Source organism: Sus scrofa, chromosome 12, assembly GCF_054392235.1.
Source record: "Sus scrofa isolate SSC_HxYL_T2T_F1_AM1 chromosome 12, Sscrofa_HxYL_maternal_Yorkshire_Landrace_v2.0, whole genome shotgun sequence".
Taxonomy (NCBI): Eukaryota; Metazoa; Chordata; class Mammalia; order Artiodactyla; family Suidae; genus Sus; species Sus scrofa.
In genome coordinates this window covers 64844166-64860349 of record NC_139394.1, presented here as the reverse complement: position 1 = coordinate 64860349, position 16184 = coordinate 64844166, and the positions used below count along the sequence as shown (strand labels likewise).

Sequence of the window (16184 nt, the reverse complement as noted above, 5' to 3'; positions counted from 1 at the left end):
ACAAGTGAGTGAGGCCAGGGATCAAACTCTGTGGCATAGGTCACAGGCCACTGTCACAAGCTGCAACTTAGGCTGCAGCTGTAGTTCCACTTTGACTCCTAGCCTGGGAACGTCCATATGCCACAGGAGTAGCTGTTAAAAAAAAAATTTCTTTTGGCATTAAAAACACCAAATTAGTTCTGTTGTATCTAATTAGTTTGGATTGAAAACTAATTAGATACAACAGAAGAGAGAATTACTAAACTGGAAAATAGATCTAAGGAAATTACCCAGAACATAAAACAGAGACTTTTAAAATTGGAAGTGTAATGGTTTTGTTAGCAGGTTTTCAACTTCAAGAGATGGAAAATCCAACTAACAGTTGCTTCAGCCACCAAGATATTAATTTTTTTTTTTTTTTTAACGAGAAGCCCAGAAGTAGCTTTCAGCATGGTTCACTGTGCAGTGTTGGAATCCAGGAGCCCAGAGTGTCCCTTCTCTACGCTCCACCATCTTTAATGTGCTGGTCCTTTTTCTCCATACTTGTTTCTCTGGGGTTTAGCATGGCTGTCAAGCTCCTGACATCACTCCCAACTGCAGGGCAGGAAGGAGGGGGAAGGGACAGAGCAGGGGCCTCACCATCTTCCCCTTTGATAAGGAAATCAGGAGACTTCCCAGAGCCCCTCCAGCTCTTGGGCAGTACTCTGTGACATGGCCACCCAGCTGCACAGGAATTTGAGAAAGTAAGCACGTAACGTTTTTCATCCTCTTTAAGGGGAAGCCTGCAAGGAAGGGAGAGGTTGGGAATGACGATTGGGTTAACCAACTGTTAGTGTCTGTCTCAGAGCTTAAGAGGCATGGAAGATAAAATCAGGCCATGTTCTGTCCTGTGTCCAGTGGGAATTCCAGAAGAAGAGGAAAGAAAAAATGAAGAGAGACAATGTTTAAAGAAGTGGTGCCTGAAATTTTTCAAGAATGATGAAAGACCATAGATTCTTTTTTTAAAATTTTATTATAGTTGATTTACCGTATTCTTTCAATTTCTGCTATACAGCAAAGTGACCCAGTTATACACATATATACATTCTTTTTCTCATATTATCCTCTATCATGTTCCATCGCAAGTGATTGGAATAGTTCCCTGTGCTATACAGCAGCACCTCATTGCTTATCCACTCCAAATGCAATAGCTTGCATCTACTAACCCCAAACTCCCAATGCATCCCATTCCCTCCTCCTCCCACTCGGCAACCACAAGTCTGTTCTCAATATCATGAGTTTGTTACTTTTCTGTAGATAGGCTCATTTGTGCCATATTTTAGATTCCATATATAAGTGATATGGTAATTGTCTCTTTCTGATTAACTTCACTTAGCATGAGAATCTCTAGTTCATTTGTGTAGCTGCGAATGGCATTTTTTTCCTTTTTTATGGCTATGTAATATTCTATTGTGTATATGTATCACATCTTAATCTGTTCATCTGTTGATGGACATTTAGGTTGTTTCCACGTCTTGGCTATTATGAATAATGCTGCAGTGAACATAGAGGTGCATGTGTCTTTTTCAGTGAAAGTTGTGTTCAGATATATGCCCAAGAGTGGGACTGCTAGATCATATGGTATAGTTCTATGTATAGTTTTCTGAGGTACCTCCATACTGTTTTTCATAGTGGTTGTACCAATTTACATTCCCACCAACAGCACAGGAGGGCTCCCTTCTCTCCACACCCCCTCCAGCATTTGTTATTTGTAGACTTATTAATTATAGCCATTCTGACTGGTGTGAGGTGGTACCTCACTATAGTTTTGATTTGCATTTCTCTAATCATTAGTTACTTTTAGCATTTTTTCATGTGCCTATTGGCCATCCGTATGTCTTCTTTGGATACATACTATTCAGGTCTTCTAACCATTTTTCAGTTGAGTTGGTTTTTTGTTTGTCATTGTTTTTTGGGGTTTTTTTGTTTTGTTTTGTTTTTGGTTTGGTTTGGTTTTGCTGTTGAGTTATTTGTATATTTTGGAAGTTAAGCCCTTGTCAGTTGTATCATTTACGAGTATTTTCTCCCATTCCATAGGTTGTCATTATTTTTTAATGGTTTCCTTTTCTGTGCAGAAGCTTTTAAATTTGATTAGGTCTCATTGGTTTATTTTCATTTTTATTTCTGTTGCCTTGGGAGACTGACCTAAGAAAATATTTGTATGGTTAATGTCAGGGAATGTTTTGCCTGTGTTCTCTTTTAGGAATTTTATGGTGTCTTATTTTTAAGTCTTTTAAGCCATTTTGAGTTTATTTTTGTGCATGGTGTGAGAGTGTGTTCTAGTTTCATTGATTGACATGCAGCCATAAAGTTTTCCCAGCACCATTTGCTAAAGAGGCTATCTTTTTCCCATTTTATATCCTTGCCTCCTTTGTCGAAGATTAACTGACCATAGGTGTCTGGGTTTATTTCTGGGTTCTCTGTTGTATTCCATTGGTCCGTATATCTGTTTTGGTACCAGTACCGCACTGTCTTGATTAGTGTAGCTTTGTAATGTCTGAAATCTGGGAGAGTTACACCTCCTGCTTGTTTTTTTCCCCCCCTCAGGATTGCTTTGGCAATTATGGGTCTTTTATGGTTACATATCAATTTTGGGGTTGTTCGTTCTAGTTCTGTGAAAAATGTCATGGGTAATTTGATAGCATTGCATCCAATCTGTAGATTGCTTTGGGTCATGTGGCCATTTTTACAATATTAATTCTTCCAATCCAGGAGCGTGGAATTACTTTCCATTTCTGTGAATCCTCTTTAATTTCCTTGATTAATTTTTTTTTTTTTTTGTCTGTCTTTTGTCTTTTTAGGGCCACACCCACAGCATATGGAGGTTCCCAGGCTAGGGGTCGAATCAGAGCTACAGCTGCCGGCCTACACCACAGCCACAGCAATGCCGGATCCTTAACCCACTGAGTGAAGCCAGGGATAGAACCTGCAACCTCATGGTTCCTAGTCAGATTCGTTTCCTTTTCACCACGACGGGAACTCCTTCTTGATGAATTTTTATGGTTTTCAGCCTGTAAGTCTTTCCCCTCCTTAGCCAGGTATATTCCTAGGTATTTAATTTTGGGGGGTGCAATTTTAAAAGATACTATATTTTTATAACCCTTTTCTAATATTTCATTATTAGTGTACAGAAACGCAACCCATTTCTGAATGTTAATCTTATATCCTGCTACTCTGCTGAATTTGTTGATCAGTTCGAGGAGTTTTTGTGTGGAGTCCTTAGGGTTTTCTATGTATAGCATCATGTCGTCTGCATACAGTGACAATTTTACCTCTTCTCTTCCAATTTGGATACCTTTTATTTCTTTTGTTTAATTGCTATGGCTAGGATTTCCAATACTATGTTGAATAATAGTGGTGAGAGTGGGCATCCTTGTCTTGTTCCAGGTTTTGGTGGAAGGCTTTCAGTTTTTCTCTGTTGAGTATTACATTGGCTGTGGGTTTGTCATAAATGGCTACCACAGATTCTTAATGAGTCTCAAACAGGATGAATAGGAGTTTCCACTGTGGCTGAGCAGGTTATGAACCCGACTAGTATCCATGGGGATGCCGTCCAGAACGTAGAAGCTTCCTACCTTATTAACTTGCTTTGCAATATCTTGATGAGGATTGAAAAATAATACATTTCGTTATATGTAGCATTTAAAAAATACTCCCAATCAGAATTGGCAGCAGTAATGATCCCAAGTCTTTGGTCAAATTCTATTAGATGAGTTAGGAAACAAAGGTTTCACTTATATGGTATAGTCTAGTAAATAGAGGTTTCTGGGTGCAGCATGTTAGCAAGGATGAGATTTTCTACCAGTGAAACCCCTACACTGTTTCCCACTTTATTTTTTTTCTTTTCAGGGCTGAACCCGTGGCATATGGAAGTTCCCAGGCTAGGGGTCGAATCTGAGCTGTAGCTGCCCGCCTACACCACGGCCACAGCAATGCCAGATCTGAGCCATGTCTGCAACTTCCACTGGAGCTCACTGCAACACCAGATCCTTAACCCGCCGAGCGGGACCAGGGATCAAACTCTTGTCCTGATGGATACTAGTTGAGTTCGTTATGGCTGAGCCACAACAGAAACTCCGGAGGTGCCTTTTTTTTTTTTTTTTTTTCCTTCCCCCCCGAATTCCAGTTGTTCATGGCTGGTATGTAGGAAAGTTCTTGACCCTGTGGCCTGAGACTTGGGTAAACTCGCATGTTAGTTTGAAGAGGTTTTTTGGTGGACACTGGGGTTTTCTGCATAGACAGTCATGTCATCTGCAGATAAAGACACTTTGGTTCTTTCCCCTCTGTACACCATTTGTTTCTCTTTCTTGCCTCGCTGCACTGGCTAGAACTTGCGGACGGTGCTGGCGAGAAGCAGCGAGAGGAGGCCTCCTTACCTTCTCATTTCTGCCTGACCTCAGGGGTGAAGTGCTCAGTCTCTCGCTGTTAAATACGTGTCAGCTTCAGGGTTTTGTGCATGTCCTTTATCAGGTAAAAGAAATTCTCCTCTGTTTCTAGGATGTTGAGGATTTTTTCACCATCACGAATAGCTGTTGAATTTTGTGTAATGCATTTTCTACGTCTGTTGATGTGACCGTAGGGCTTTTCTTATTAGCCTGTTAGTATGAGTAACATTGACTGACTGATGGGTATTGCACCAGCTTTGCACTCCTGAGCTGAACTCCACTTGATCATGATTCAATTTGCTAATATTTATTAAAGATCCTTGTGTCTGTTCATGTGAGAAATTGGTAGTTTTCTTGTAATATCTTTAGTGGGTGGTGCTGGCTTCACAGAATGTGTGAGAGAAACTGTTCCCTCCCTGTTTCCCGGAAGAGATTGTGTAGAAATAACCAGTGAAACCATCTGGGTCTAGTGGTTTCTTTTTTGGAAGGGTTTTAGCTACTAAATCAGACAAGTGTCATGTCATGCACTACCAGATTTTTTTTTTTTTTTTGTCTTTTGTCTTTTTAGGGCCGCACCCGAGGCACATGGAGGTTCCCAGGCTAGGGGTCTAATCAGAGCTGTAGCTGCCAGCTTACACCACAGCCACAGCAACACCAGATCTGAGCCGCGTCTGCAGCCTACACCCCAACTCATGGCAACGCCGGATCCTTCACCCACTGAGCAAGGCCAGGGATCGAACCCGCCACCTCATGGTTCCCAGTCGGATTCGTTAACCACTGCACCACGACGGGAACTCCTCCTGTTCTTTTCCATTACGGTTTATCACAGCGCGTTGACTCTCGTTCCTCGTGCTGTACAGCAGGACCTTATTGTTTACCGATCCCACGTGTAATAGTTTGCCTCTGCGAACCCCAAACTCCCACTCCATCCCTCCCCCTGTGCTTGGCCATCACTAGTCTGTGCTCTATGTCTGTGACTCTGCTTCTGTTGTGTAAATACGTTGATTTTTAGATTCCGCGTGTCAGTGACATCACGTGGTGTTTGTCTTTTTCTTTCTGCCTTCACTTAGTGCGGTCCTCTCTCGGTCCAGGCCTGTTGCTGCAAATGGCAGTATTCTGTTCTTTTTGTGGTTGAGTGATATTCCATTGTGTGTAGATGTGCCACAACTTCTTTATCCAGTCCTCTGTCGCTGGAAACCTAGGTCGCTTCCGTATCTTGGCTGTTATAAAGAGTTCTGCAGTGACTATTAGGGTGCGTGTATCTTTTGGAATTACAGTTTTCTGCAGATAGATGCCCGAGAGTGGGATCGCTGGATCACGTGGTAGTTTTTTAAGGACGCTCCACCGTTTTCCACGGTGGCTGCGCCAGCTTGCACTCCGCGCAGCAGCGCGGGAGGAGTGAGCACTGCTTTTCTGTTGAGGCTGTTCCGTGTGGGTCTGGGTGGAGGTTGCACGGGGCGCTTTCCTCCTCTCTTCCGTGACCCCTGACATGCTGACTCCTTGCATAACCGGGGAGCAAAAGTGGGAAATGCTCAGACACTGAAACAGAAGCGAAAGGGCTGGTTCCAGGTCTCAACCAGTCCTGCCCCCGCCCAGGAGCAGATGTGCTGACTTCAGCCTGTCCCTGCGTCTCTGCTCTGGCTTCACATCAGGCCCTTCCCGTCTGTACTCTTGTGACCACAAAAGCATCCAAGTTCAGTCCCAGAGGCTTATTACACACATTCAGCAGCATGAGCGTCAGGACAGCCTGACGCAGCTGGTCCCTCCTTCAGCCCCGCTCTAGTCCCTGCCCCTGCTCGCTCGCTCCCCGCAACATGGGGGGGGCAGCAGTTAACATGGACTGGTGACCCTCAATTCTGGTGAAATAGCTTTAAATTGGCCCAAAGCTTTTGTGTCACGAATTCAACCGAAGGGACGGGTACTGCCTAGAGACGCTCGTTGCAAAGTCTGTATAGTGAAGTGACATAGCCACACGCACCCTGGGGGGACAGGGGACAGCCGTTCTGGACAGCACACAGCCACCGCAGTGACACAGCACGTGGTGTGGGAAGTTATAAGGGAGCACGGGGCGCCCACTGATGGAGTGGGGGGCACAGGTGTGTATTTGAAGGCAGCTTGCAACTTGCAGGGGTGGTCATTTTGCAATTGTGGAATCATGGTGACTCTTTTCAGAACTTAAAAAACTTTTTTGTCTTTTTAGGACTGCACTTGCGACATATGGAGGTTCCCAGGCTAGGGAGCTGATTGGAGCTACAGCTGCTGGCCTACACCACAGTCATAGCAACTCGGGCTCTGAGCTGCGTCTGTGACCTACACCACAACTCACGGCAATGGTGGATCCTTAACCCATTGAGCAAAGCCAGGGATCGAACTTGTAACCTCATGGTTCCTAGTGGGATTTGTTTCCTCTGCGCTATGACAGGAACTCCAGAACTTTTTAAATTATTATTAATGGCCACATCTGCAGCATGGAAGTTCCTGAGCCAGGGATTGCATCCAAGCCGCAACTGTGGCAACACCGGATCTTTAACTCACTGGGTCGGGCCAGGGATTGAACCCCCACCTCTGCAGCAACCTGAGTCACTGAAGTCAGATTCTTAACCCACAGGGTCGCCGCGGGGACTCCCAGCACTTTTTGTGGTGCTCGTCATCCTGTTGAAAGATGAGAGAGGCGGGAGGTCAGGTGACCCGTGTTTTTAGAGGGACCCCATCTCCTGAGTAAACAGGAAGGAAGAGCTTTTCTCTCACCTGAGCGCCGTCGGCCCCCGTGCAGCGTGGCTTCTGCCCCTGCAGTCCGTGTGCGTCAGGTCAGGGGCGCCCTGTGACCTCTGTCTGCCCTCTCCCGCAGGAGCTCAGCGAGATGCTGCACACCGACCGGCCGGACTGGCAGAGCGTGATGCAGTACGTGGCCCAGATCTACAAGTACTTTGAGACCTAAGGCCGCCCGAGCTGGTCCCAGAGGCACCCGGTCCGCGTCCACTGCCCGGCGCCGGGATTTCAAAGGAAGGCTGGACCCCAGGCCAGCGCACAACTGGGAATCACCGCGACGCATTTGGACTGTGAGTGGGGCCCACGCACTGCAGGCCCCCTTCCTCCAGCGGGAGCCACCCCGCTTCCAAACCCGCTGTCTTTAGGAAACTGCTGGCTTCTGCCTTTATGAGAACACTGCCCGAGCCACCCTGCCCCCTCCAAAAAACAAACAGCCAACACAACAGAGAAAGACCGTTTGCTCGCAGGCAGCCCTGAGGCCGTGAGCCCTGCCTCCTCCCTGCAGACCTCGGAGCTTGGCGGCTCTTTGCCGGTCCTGCCCCTTGTCTGACTCTTTGACGGAAGAATGTGTGTTCAAGGGCTAGAGGTGTCCCCGGGGGCGGGGGTTAGGGCAGGAGGACGTGGGTCTGGGACGCGGTCACACCAGGCCCCCGGGCTCAGCGCTGGACAGAAGTCGTCAGGGAGGGTCACCCGCTGGGCGTGCCCCGCACGTGGCCACACCCCGTCTACCCCCTCGAGTTTGTCTGCTCAGGGAACTTGACAGAGTCTCGCAGGCCGGGGTGGGGTGGCCTGAGCCGGCTGGGGTCCTCGTGCTTTTTACCAACAGGCTGAAGACGCATCTCTCGTGGGACCCTGAGCACAAACACGGGGCCGTAAACAGCGTGCCACGTCTAGCTGTGCTTCTCGGCCCTGCCCCGGGTCTCGCGTTTGCAAGGCCACGGAGGCCCTTGAAGGCGGAGAGGGCTCTGCTCCGTGAGCCTGAGGGAAGCCAAGGCGCTGTCCCCAGAGCCTGCAGGCTCCGCCAGTGGCGGCACAGTGCCCCCCTCCCCGAGCGGGCGGCCGGCTCCTGGCCAGTGGGGGGCCCCCAGTGCAGTGATCACCTGGCAGCTCTGCCCTGGGGCCCCTTGGGGCGGGAGCCTCGGCGAGGTGTGTCCGCCTGTCTCAAGCCGCTGAGGCTGTGGCCCAGAAGCAGCCCACACGCCTCGCCCGCCCCAGCGGGGGAGCCTGGCCGTCGGGAGTGGGGCAGGGTTGTGGTGGGTGTGTTCAGAATCCCCGGGGAGCCCTGAGGGAAGGAAGCCTTTGGTGACGGGGACCGTGACGGTTTGTCCCCACGTGGAAGGTGGAGGCACCATCCGGGCGGGCGTAGCTCCTTCCTGATGAACTTGGCCTATGAAAGTTGCTCCCCCAGCTCCTCCCTCTGTCTCCCCAGCTCCTGCTTCGCTCATATCTGGGGCCGGGCGGGGGCGGGGGTGATACCCCAGGAGCGGGGTTGAGCTGTTGAGTCTGGAATCACTAGGGGCCCCGTGATGGGGGGCGACTCAGAAGGAGCCTGTGCAGTGGGTGTGGCCGTCTCCCCTCCCCCACACCAGAGCTGCTCCCTTTAGGTCGCAGAGGAGAGGAAGGTCGCGGGTTCTTTTTCTAACTCAAGCAAGTTGCCTGACTCCGTTTGTCTGCAGTGGGAAGGCCTGGGAAGAGGCGCCTGTGTGCGGCTCACGGGAGCCCTGGGGGTGTCGGGGCAGGTCTGGCCCCTCAGGGCTGGGGGGCCCTGAGGCCGAGGCGGCGGGGGCAGGGTACCACCCAGGTCTGGTTTTAACTGGAGAGCTCAGAGCGCAAGGTGAGTGTGGAAAATCGAGACATTGAGAAAACACGGAGGTTACTGCCAGCAAAACGTCGCATCCCTGATTCTCTGTCCTGAGGCTTTCAGGAGCCACAGTCTCTGTTTCTTCCCATCCTCCTCAGCCAGTACTCAGTCATTTCAAATTACTGGGTTGTTCTGCAGACTCTTTTTCCAGAAAAATACATTATTTTTGTATAAGAGACAGATGCACATGCAAGACCCGTAGAGGGCGGGATTTCTTTCTGGAGACACAGACGTCCGCGGCTCTTTGCATCCTGAGTTGGTTCGAGGCCGATGGCCGCCCCCAGTCCTGTGCGTGGGGGTGGCCCTCTGGGGAGCCAGGCGGACCCCCGCGCCTCTGACGCCCTCACTTCAGCAAGGGCGACGGGCTTTGGTTTGGTTCTTCGCCAGCTGTGGTTTTCTCGCCCTTGGTGAGACCCCCCACCGGAGCCTGAGTGACTCACCACCTGGTGTGACAGCGTCCGTGGTTCTCGCCCCAGAAGGTGACCGCTTTCCTCTGTGTCCCCACCGAGGGGCTGGCACCGCGCTGCCCGAGACGGAGGGCTCGGTCATCAGACACAAGCCCTGGCTCTTCCCAGCCCGGAGCGCGAGGGCCACCTTGCAGGGATGTAGCAGTGGCTGCAGCAAAGGACGTGACGCAGCCGCCTTTTCTAAAAGTGTTTTTAATGTCTCATTTGCCGGGTTCACTGTCGCTTCTGGAGCCGGGTTAGACTTCAGCTAAATCTGCAACGGCCCCGGCAGCTCGGCGGTTTGGCTGCACTAGTTGAACGGGGCCGATGTGTCTGCGGCCTCATTTCTGCAAAGAGCGCCGCGGACGGGCCAGGCGGCGTCAGGACGAGAGGTGCCGACAGAGACGTGACGTGACAGGATGTGGACCGTGGGTGGCTCGGGGCTGTTTCTAATAAATCTATTTTACTTCCGTCTGGTTGTGCGTTTGTCGAGGTGACCGTCTGCTGTCGCCGTTTTCTCCACCTGCCAGGCTCCCGTGCAGTCAGTTTTCCACGCGGCATCGCACGGCCCCTCTCCGCCCCTCCCCCTCCTCCCCTTCGCAGCCCCCTGCCGTCCTTGCTGTGACCTCTGTCTCTGTGGAGACACCCTCTGGGGCCGACGCAGGTGGCTGCACAGCCGTGCAGAGGTGGCCACGGGCCGCTCCCTCCACGTGTGCACGGGTGGGGGCGCTGCGGAGGCGGAGTTAATATGAGCTTTAATGCGCGGGGCAGCCCGTGTGTTCTGACACGAAAGCACTGTGTGCACGGATCCTGCCCGGGGGAGAAAAAAATAAGGCTAAAAAAGTGTGACTGCAGCCACCTGCCATTCGAGTCGGTCGACCCTGTGCCCAGAGCGAGTGTGGGGCCGCCAGCACCTGCTGCCCACACCTGCCAAGGCTCTGCCTGGACGGACTGCAGACCTGCAGGAGGCAGTCTTCCCTCGGTTCCACGCCCCGGCTGAGTCTGCCCCCAGAAGTCCCCTCGGTGCAGCTGTCAGAGGGGGAACGCAGGGTGTCACTCGGGGGTTAACGCGTGTTCCGCCTCCAGAGGTTCCTTGCTGTCCCAGGGCTGCGGTATGGCTCTTTGGTCTGCTGCTCTGTCCCACGTGACGTGGGAGCCTGGTAGCCACTGGAGGGCCAGAGTCACGCATGAGGTCAGGGAGCAGCCTGCAGCTTCTGCGCGGGGGCGGGGGCCGTGGGACCCAGTGGGATGTACAGGAAGGGGAAGACCCGCTTGCTCCAACCACCTTCTGTAAGCTCCTTTCTGCATGAGGGTCTAGACGAGACAGGACGTATCACGGAGCCAGGGACATTCTCCGTTTTCCCGTGCTTCAAGTCCCGTCAGCCAGGGTGTGGCCTTATCCCCTAGACCAGGGCACCCAGTTGGCCCCTCAAGGTCTCAGGACGTAGTTTGAAGCTATGCACTATGACTTTTCAGAGATCTTTTTTTTTTGGTCTTGCCCACAGCATGCGTAAGTTCCCAAGCCAGGAATTGAATCAGAGCCACAGCAGTGATGATGACACCAGATCCTTAATCCACTGAGCCACTAGGGAACTCCTACAGGGTTTCTTTTTTTTTTTTTTCTTTTTTTCTTTTTAGGGCCAGATGTGCAGCATATGGAGGTTCCCAGGCTAGGGGTCAAATCAGAGCTACAGGTGCTGGCCTACACCACAGCCACAACAACACCAAATCTGAGCCACATCTGCAACCTATACCACAGTTGATGGCAACGCTGGATCCTTATCCCACTGAGCGAGGCCGGGGAAGGAACCCACATCCTCATGGATATTAGTTGGCTTTTTTAATCTGCTGAGCCACAATGGGAACTCCAGGTCTTTTATTTTGAAGGCCTGAATTTTTTTTTTTTTTGAAGTCTTAAAAATGTTGAGGATTCATGGAGGAGCTTCCATCATGGCATAGCGGAAAGGAATCTGACAAGGAACCATGAGGTTGCGGGTTCGATCCCTGGCCTCGCTCCGTGGGTTAAGGATCTGGCCTTGCTGTGAGCTGTGGTGTAGGCTGGCGGCTACAGCTCCAGTTCCACCCGTAACCTGGGAACCTCCATATGCCATGGGTGTGGCCCTAAAAAGACCAAAAAAAAAAAAAAATTCATAACATAACAGTGACAGTTTAATATAAAAGTGGTGACGTTTCCCCTAAAGAATCTGTGAGTGAAGTCGACATGCCAGGAAGGTTGATCACCTCGTTGGACAGCTGTGTCCCGGGGCGTCGGGAACCCACAGGCGGGCCTCGCCTCGGGGCGCGAGTCCAGCCAGAGTCGCACAACGCTGCCAGAAAGGTGAGTCACGGAGGGGTGCCTGCAGGCCTCTGGGATTGGACACTGGGGATCGCAGTGCCTCCCGGCCGCCTCAGGGCCCCTCTCACAGGTTACTGGAAATGTTCTACAGGCTCGTTTGCGCAGGACAGCAGGATTCCTGGAACGCTTGCTGGCCTTCCCGTCCCCCAGCTGGCGGCAGCCAGAACCCATGTGCATTTCCTTGTCCGTGTGCCTGGGCCATGCGGGATCGCACCCCACCTACCCACCCCCATGCCCCCGACAGTGGAAAACTCCCCCCCAGCAGAGAGCAGACCATGCGGCCTGGGGATTTGGCAGATCTGGATCAGACCTGGCTCCGGGCATCTTTTCCATCCTGTTTAGTTTAAAGCCGCAGGCAGCCTGCCCTTCCTTAACTGGCGGCTCTAAGCAAGGAGGCGATAGGCTCCCTGCTGCTGGAGAGGGCCGCTGGGAGTGGCTGTGAGGTGGTACCCTCAGCAGCATCGCCTCCGTTGAAAATGAAATTCTCCGACCTTGAAACCAGAAGTTGGAAGATCCTTCTGCTATAATAGTGTAAATGTCAGAGTTCCCACTGTGGCCCAGTGGGCTAAGGACCTGGCATTGTCAATGCAGTGGCTCAGGTCACTTCTATGGCGAGGGTTCGATCCTCGGCCCTGGGGGCTTCCTCGTGCAGTAGGTTCAGCCAAAAAAAGAAGTGGGTTACTGGGAGTTCCCATTGTGGCGCAGTGGAAACGGATCCGATTAGTATCCATGAGGATGAGGGTTTGATCCCTGGCGTTGCTCAGTGGGTTGGGGATCTGGCGTTGCCCTGAGTATGATGTAGTTTACAGATGGGGCTCAGATCCTGTGTTGCTGTGGCTGTGGGGTAGGCCAGCAGCTGTAGCTCCAATTCGACCCCTAGACTGGGAACTTCCATATGTCATGGGTATGACCCTAAGAAGAAAAAAAAGGGGGGGATTTACCAAAATTAACCTCCTTCCAGTATTTTAGTATACTTATGGATCACTTAGGATTGGGTTAAACTGTAAGGAATAAGTATCTGAGCAATAGTGTCTTAGGTAAGATAAGAAACTTACTTATTTCTCACCAAAAAGAGCAGTCCAGAGGTGGAAGGTCCAGGTCTGGTGTGTTGGAGTTATCAAATCCTCAGGCACTCAGGCCCCTTTCCACTCTGACATCTCTGAGGGAATGGTATCTACCCTCATGAGCTCATATGGCTGCCAGAATTCCAGCCATCACAACTGTATTCCAGGTGGCAGGATGGAGGAAGAATGCCTCATGCCTTTCCAAGTCTTCCTAGAAGATGCACTTACATTTCACTGGGCAAAATTTTGTCTCATGGCTGCACCTAGCTTCAAAGGAAGCTAGAAAATGTAGTCTTTTAGTGAACAGCAGTGAAGCTGGCTAAAAATTAGGAAGAGGTCAATTTTGTGTAGGCACCTAGAAGCTTCTGTAACAATGTATATACTTTTTTCAGCTGAAAGTTTAATTCTTTGAATAGATTAAAGAACTTTGCTTGGCATGGAGTTCCCACTGTGGCTCAGTAGATTAAGGATCTGGCATTGTCTCTGAGGCAACTCAGCTTGCTGTTGAGTCACGGGTTTGATCCCCGGCCTGCGAACTTCCATATGCCATGGGTGCAGCCAAAAAAGAAAAAAAAAAAAATCCTTACTTGGCTCAAAAATGTTAAAATTATGAAAAGATACACGATGAAGTCCTCTGTCCTCTCAGACGCCCCCCCCCCCCCGCCAATGCTCCCTGGTAACCGCGTGACTAGTGTTGTGTTTCCTTCCCGCGTGTCTTACACGAGCTAGTGTGAACACTTCTCCATTCCCCCCTTTCCAACCTGAGATGTGGCCGCCCCACCCTGTACTCTCCTGCATCCGGCGTTTTCTTTTGTGTGTGTTCTTCCCCTGGGGATGTGTCTTGGAGACACGTTCCCATCAATACAAAGAGCTCTCTCTCTGTTTTCACAGCCTGCGGGAGCATAAATTATGTATCTGGTCCCCGGGGGTTGGGTGGCCCTGCGATCTGTCATAAACTGGGACACTTTCAAGGGGGCCAGTGGGGGGTCAGTTGAGAACTATACTGGAGCAAAGGTGTAAACTGTCCCAAGCAAACGGGGACCCAGCCGCGTCAGAGGGCACCTGCATTCAAGCTTTGGGTAGAAACTGCTGCGCCGCCTCTGTGGAAGCCCAACCGGCTTCTCTCATCATCACAGCTCGGCCCGCAGAGCGTGTTGTCAGGCCTTCGGATTTTTGCTGATCCTCAGAGGTGAGACGTGGCATCTGAATTTAGTTCTGCTGTGCGTTTTGTTGAGAACGAGGCTGAATGGGCTTTATAGTCCCCTTTGTGTCCCTTCTCCTGTGACTTGCCTTTTTGTGTCCTTTGCCCTTTTTTTCCTTACTCTTTAGCAATCTTGTTTTGGAGCTTTCTGCGTGTTAGAGAGACGATGCCGGCTGGTGATTTGAGATGCAAATAGTCGCCCCACTGGTTGCTGTCTTTGCTTATGATGGTCTGTTGGGTTTCACCACGTAGGAGCTTTTTATTTTTATCTTCTCTTTTATGCCTTTGCATTTTAAGTCAGCGCTGGAAAGCCCTTTCCTGTTCCAAGGTTACAAGGGAACTCCGTTAGGAAGGAGTGCCCCAAGGTTCTTCTCGAACTTTCTTCGGTTTCAAATCCTTTGTCATTTAGGACTCCTTGCGGTGTTCCTGTGGGGTGTGGCTGTATATGTTTTTGAGTATGTCTGTCTTTTTTCTGTAATATACAAGTTCATGGTTAAAAGGTCAAATCACAATTCCGAAATTTCCTACTCTTTCCTTTCCCTGCCCCCCCCAAACCGAGTGGCCCTTTTCTGGTCTCTCCAAAGTGTCTTTTGGTGTCACCTCCATATTTATAAATAGTACCTCACACTGCTCTGTATTCACATTACGGACGGCAGGTGTGCTTTTTTGTTATGTCACACGAGAATTTAAGTCCTGTGGCTCCACCCCCACGTCCTTAGTACTCAAATGCTTCGAAACCTGTCCACTGGGCGGCAGGTTCTGGGATTTGACGATGTCCTGTTTCTCACCTTTGAAAAATGTACTGGGTTCCCTCGTGGCTCAGCGGGTTAAGGATCCGATGTTATCACTGCTGTAGCTGCTGTGGCTCAGGTTCGATCCCTGGCCCGGGAACTTCCACACCCATCGGTGCGACCAAAAAAATGTATTAACTTTTCAGTTTTCAGGCAGTGGCCTGGTTTCGTCATTGTGACCCTCTTTTCAAAAGTATAACACCCAGACAGATTTGGGGTTGAAGCGTGGGAGGACAGCGCCCGTGATCTGATGGTCTGAAGTAGCTGCTTGCATTTGTCCTGAATAAGTGATAACCTCATGTCTGTTTCCTTGACTGAGTGCCTTCAGCCGAGCATTCCCGAGCAACCTAAGAGTCACATGCAAATATTCCACGTGGTTCTTCTGTGCCGGGTGCTGGGGTACAGTTTTGAGGGAGACGGACTCAGCCTGGGCCTTTTGGAGCTCGCATCCTGGTGGGGGAGACAAACAAGAAAAAGGGGGACACGTAAGATGACAGTTCTAGATAAGTGCTGGGAAGAAAAGCAGAGCCGGGGGAGAATGGGTTTGGTTGGTGAGGGCAGGTGCTGTTCTAGGACAGGCAGGCAGCGGAAGCTCTTTGAGTAGGTATCTGAAAGACACAAGAGGGGGCCTTATGAAAATGGGGAGGGGGGGTGGCTCGAGAGGCTGGGAACAGCATGTGCAAAGGCCCTGCGGCAGGAACCTGCTGGTTGTGTTGGGGTGGGGGTGGGGCAGGTGTGTGTGTGTGTGTGTGTGTGTGTGTGTGTGTGTGTGTGTGTGTGTTGGTGCAGCGGGGGACCAGGGCAGCAGCAGAATGTGGAAGTGGCTGACTGGAGGAGGAGACTAAAAACCTCCCAGCCTCACCAGAGATCATTGGAGGGTTTCAGAATATGGTCTGACTTACGTTCTTAAACACTCTCGTTGGCAGCCAAGCAGAGACGTGACGGTGGTGGGACAAGAGTGCAGGAGCAAAACGAAAGGAATAAAGCCTGGCGAGGAGGGCAGGTGAGCGGCGAGGGAGCTCAGACAGGTGCCGGAGGGAAGATGGGAGAAGCAGGTGGATGGGGAGTAGGTTTCAAGCTGAGCCGACACGTGCTTACACTGGGCGTGGGGAGAGAGGAAGCCAGGACGCACGCCCTGGGGCGTGTGAGCCGGGCACCCGGTGCCCCCCGGTGCCGCTTGCTGCACTGGACGAGGCTGGGGATCAGGGTCAGGTTAGAGATGCCTTTTCACCATCCCAGCGGAGAAGTGGAGTAGGCAGGACAATAGGCATCTGGAGCCCGGGAGAAAACACA

The 16184-nt window shown here is 51.0% G+C and overlaps 1 protein-coding gene across 12 annotated transcripts in view; it reads left to right on the top strand.

The window, feature by feature from the left end:
• The window catches only part of SPECC1 (sperm antigen with calponin homology and coiled-coil domains 1), a 237481-nt gene extending 227531 nt beyond the window's left edge, over positions 1–9950 (top strand). For all 12 annotated transcript variants that reach the window (XR_014821946.1, XM_084986333.1, XM_084986331.1 and 9 more), the window contains one exon: positions 7252–9950. Coding sequence is in view for 11 of the 12 variants with exons in the window: in XM_084986333.1 (XP_084842459.1) it covers positions 7252–7341 (90 nt within the window). In the remaining variant the exon portion in view is untranslated. The remainder of the gene's footprint in view (positions 1–7251) is intronic.
• The last annotated feature ends 6234 nt before the right edge of the window (positions 9951–16184 follow it).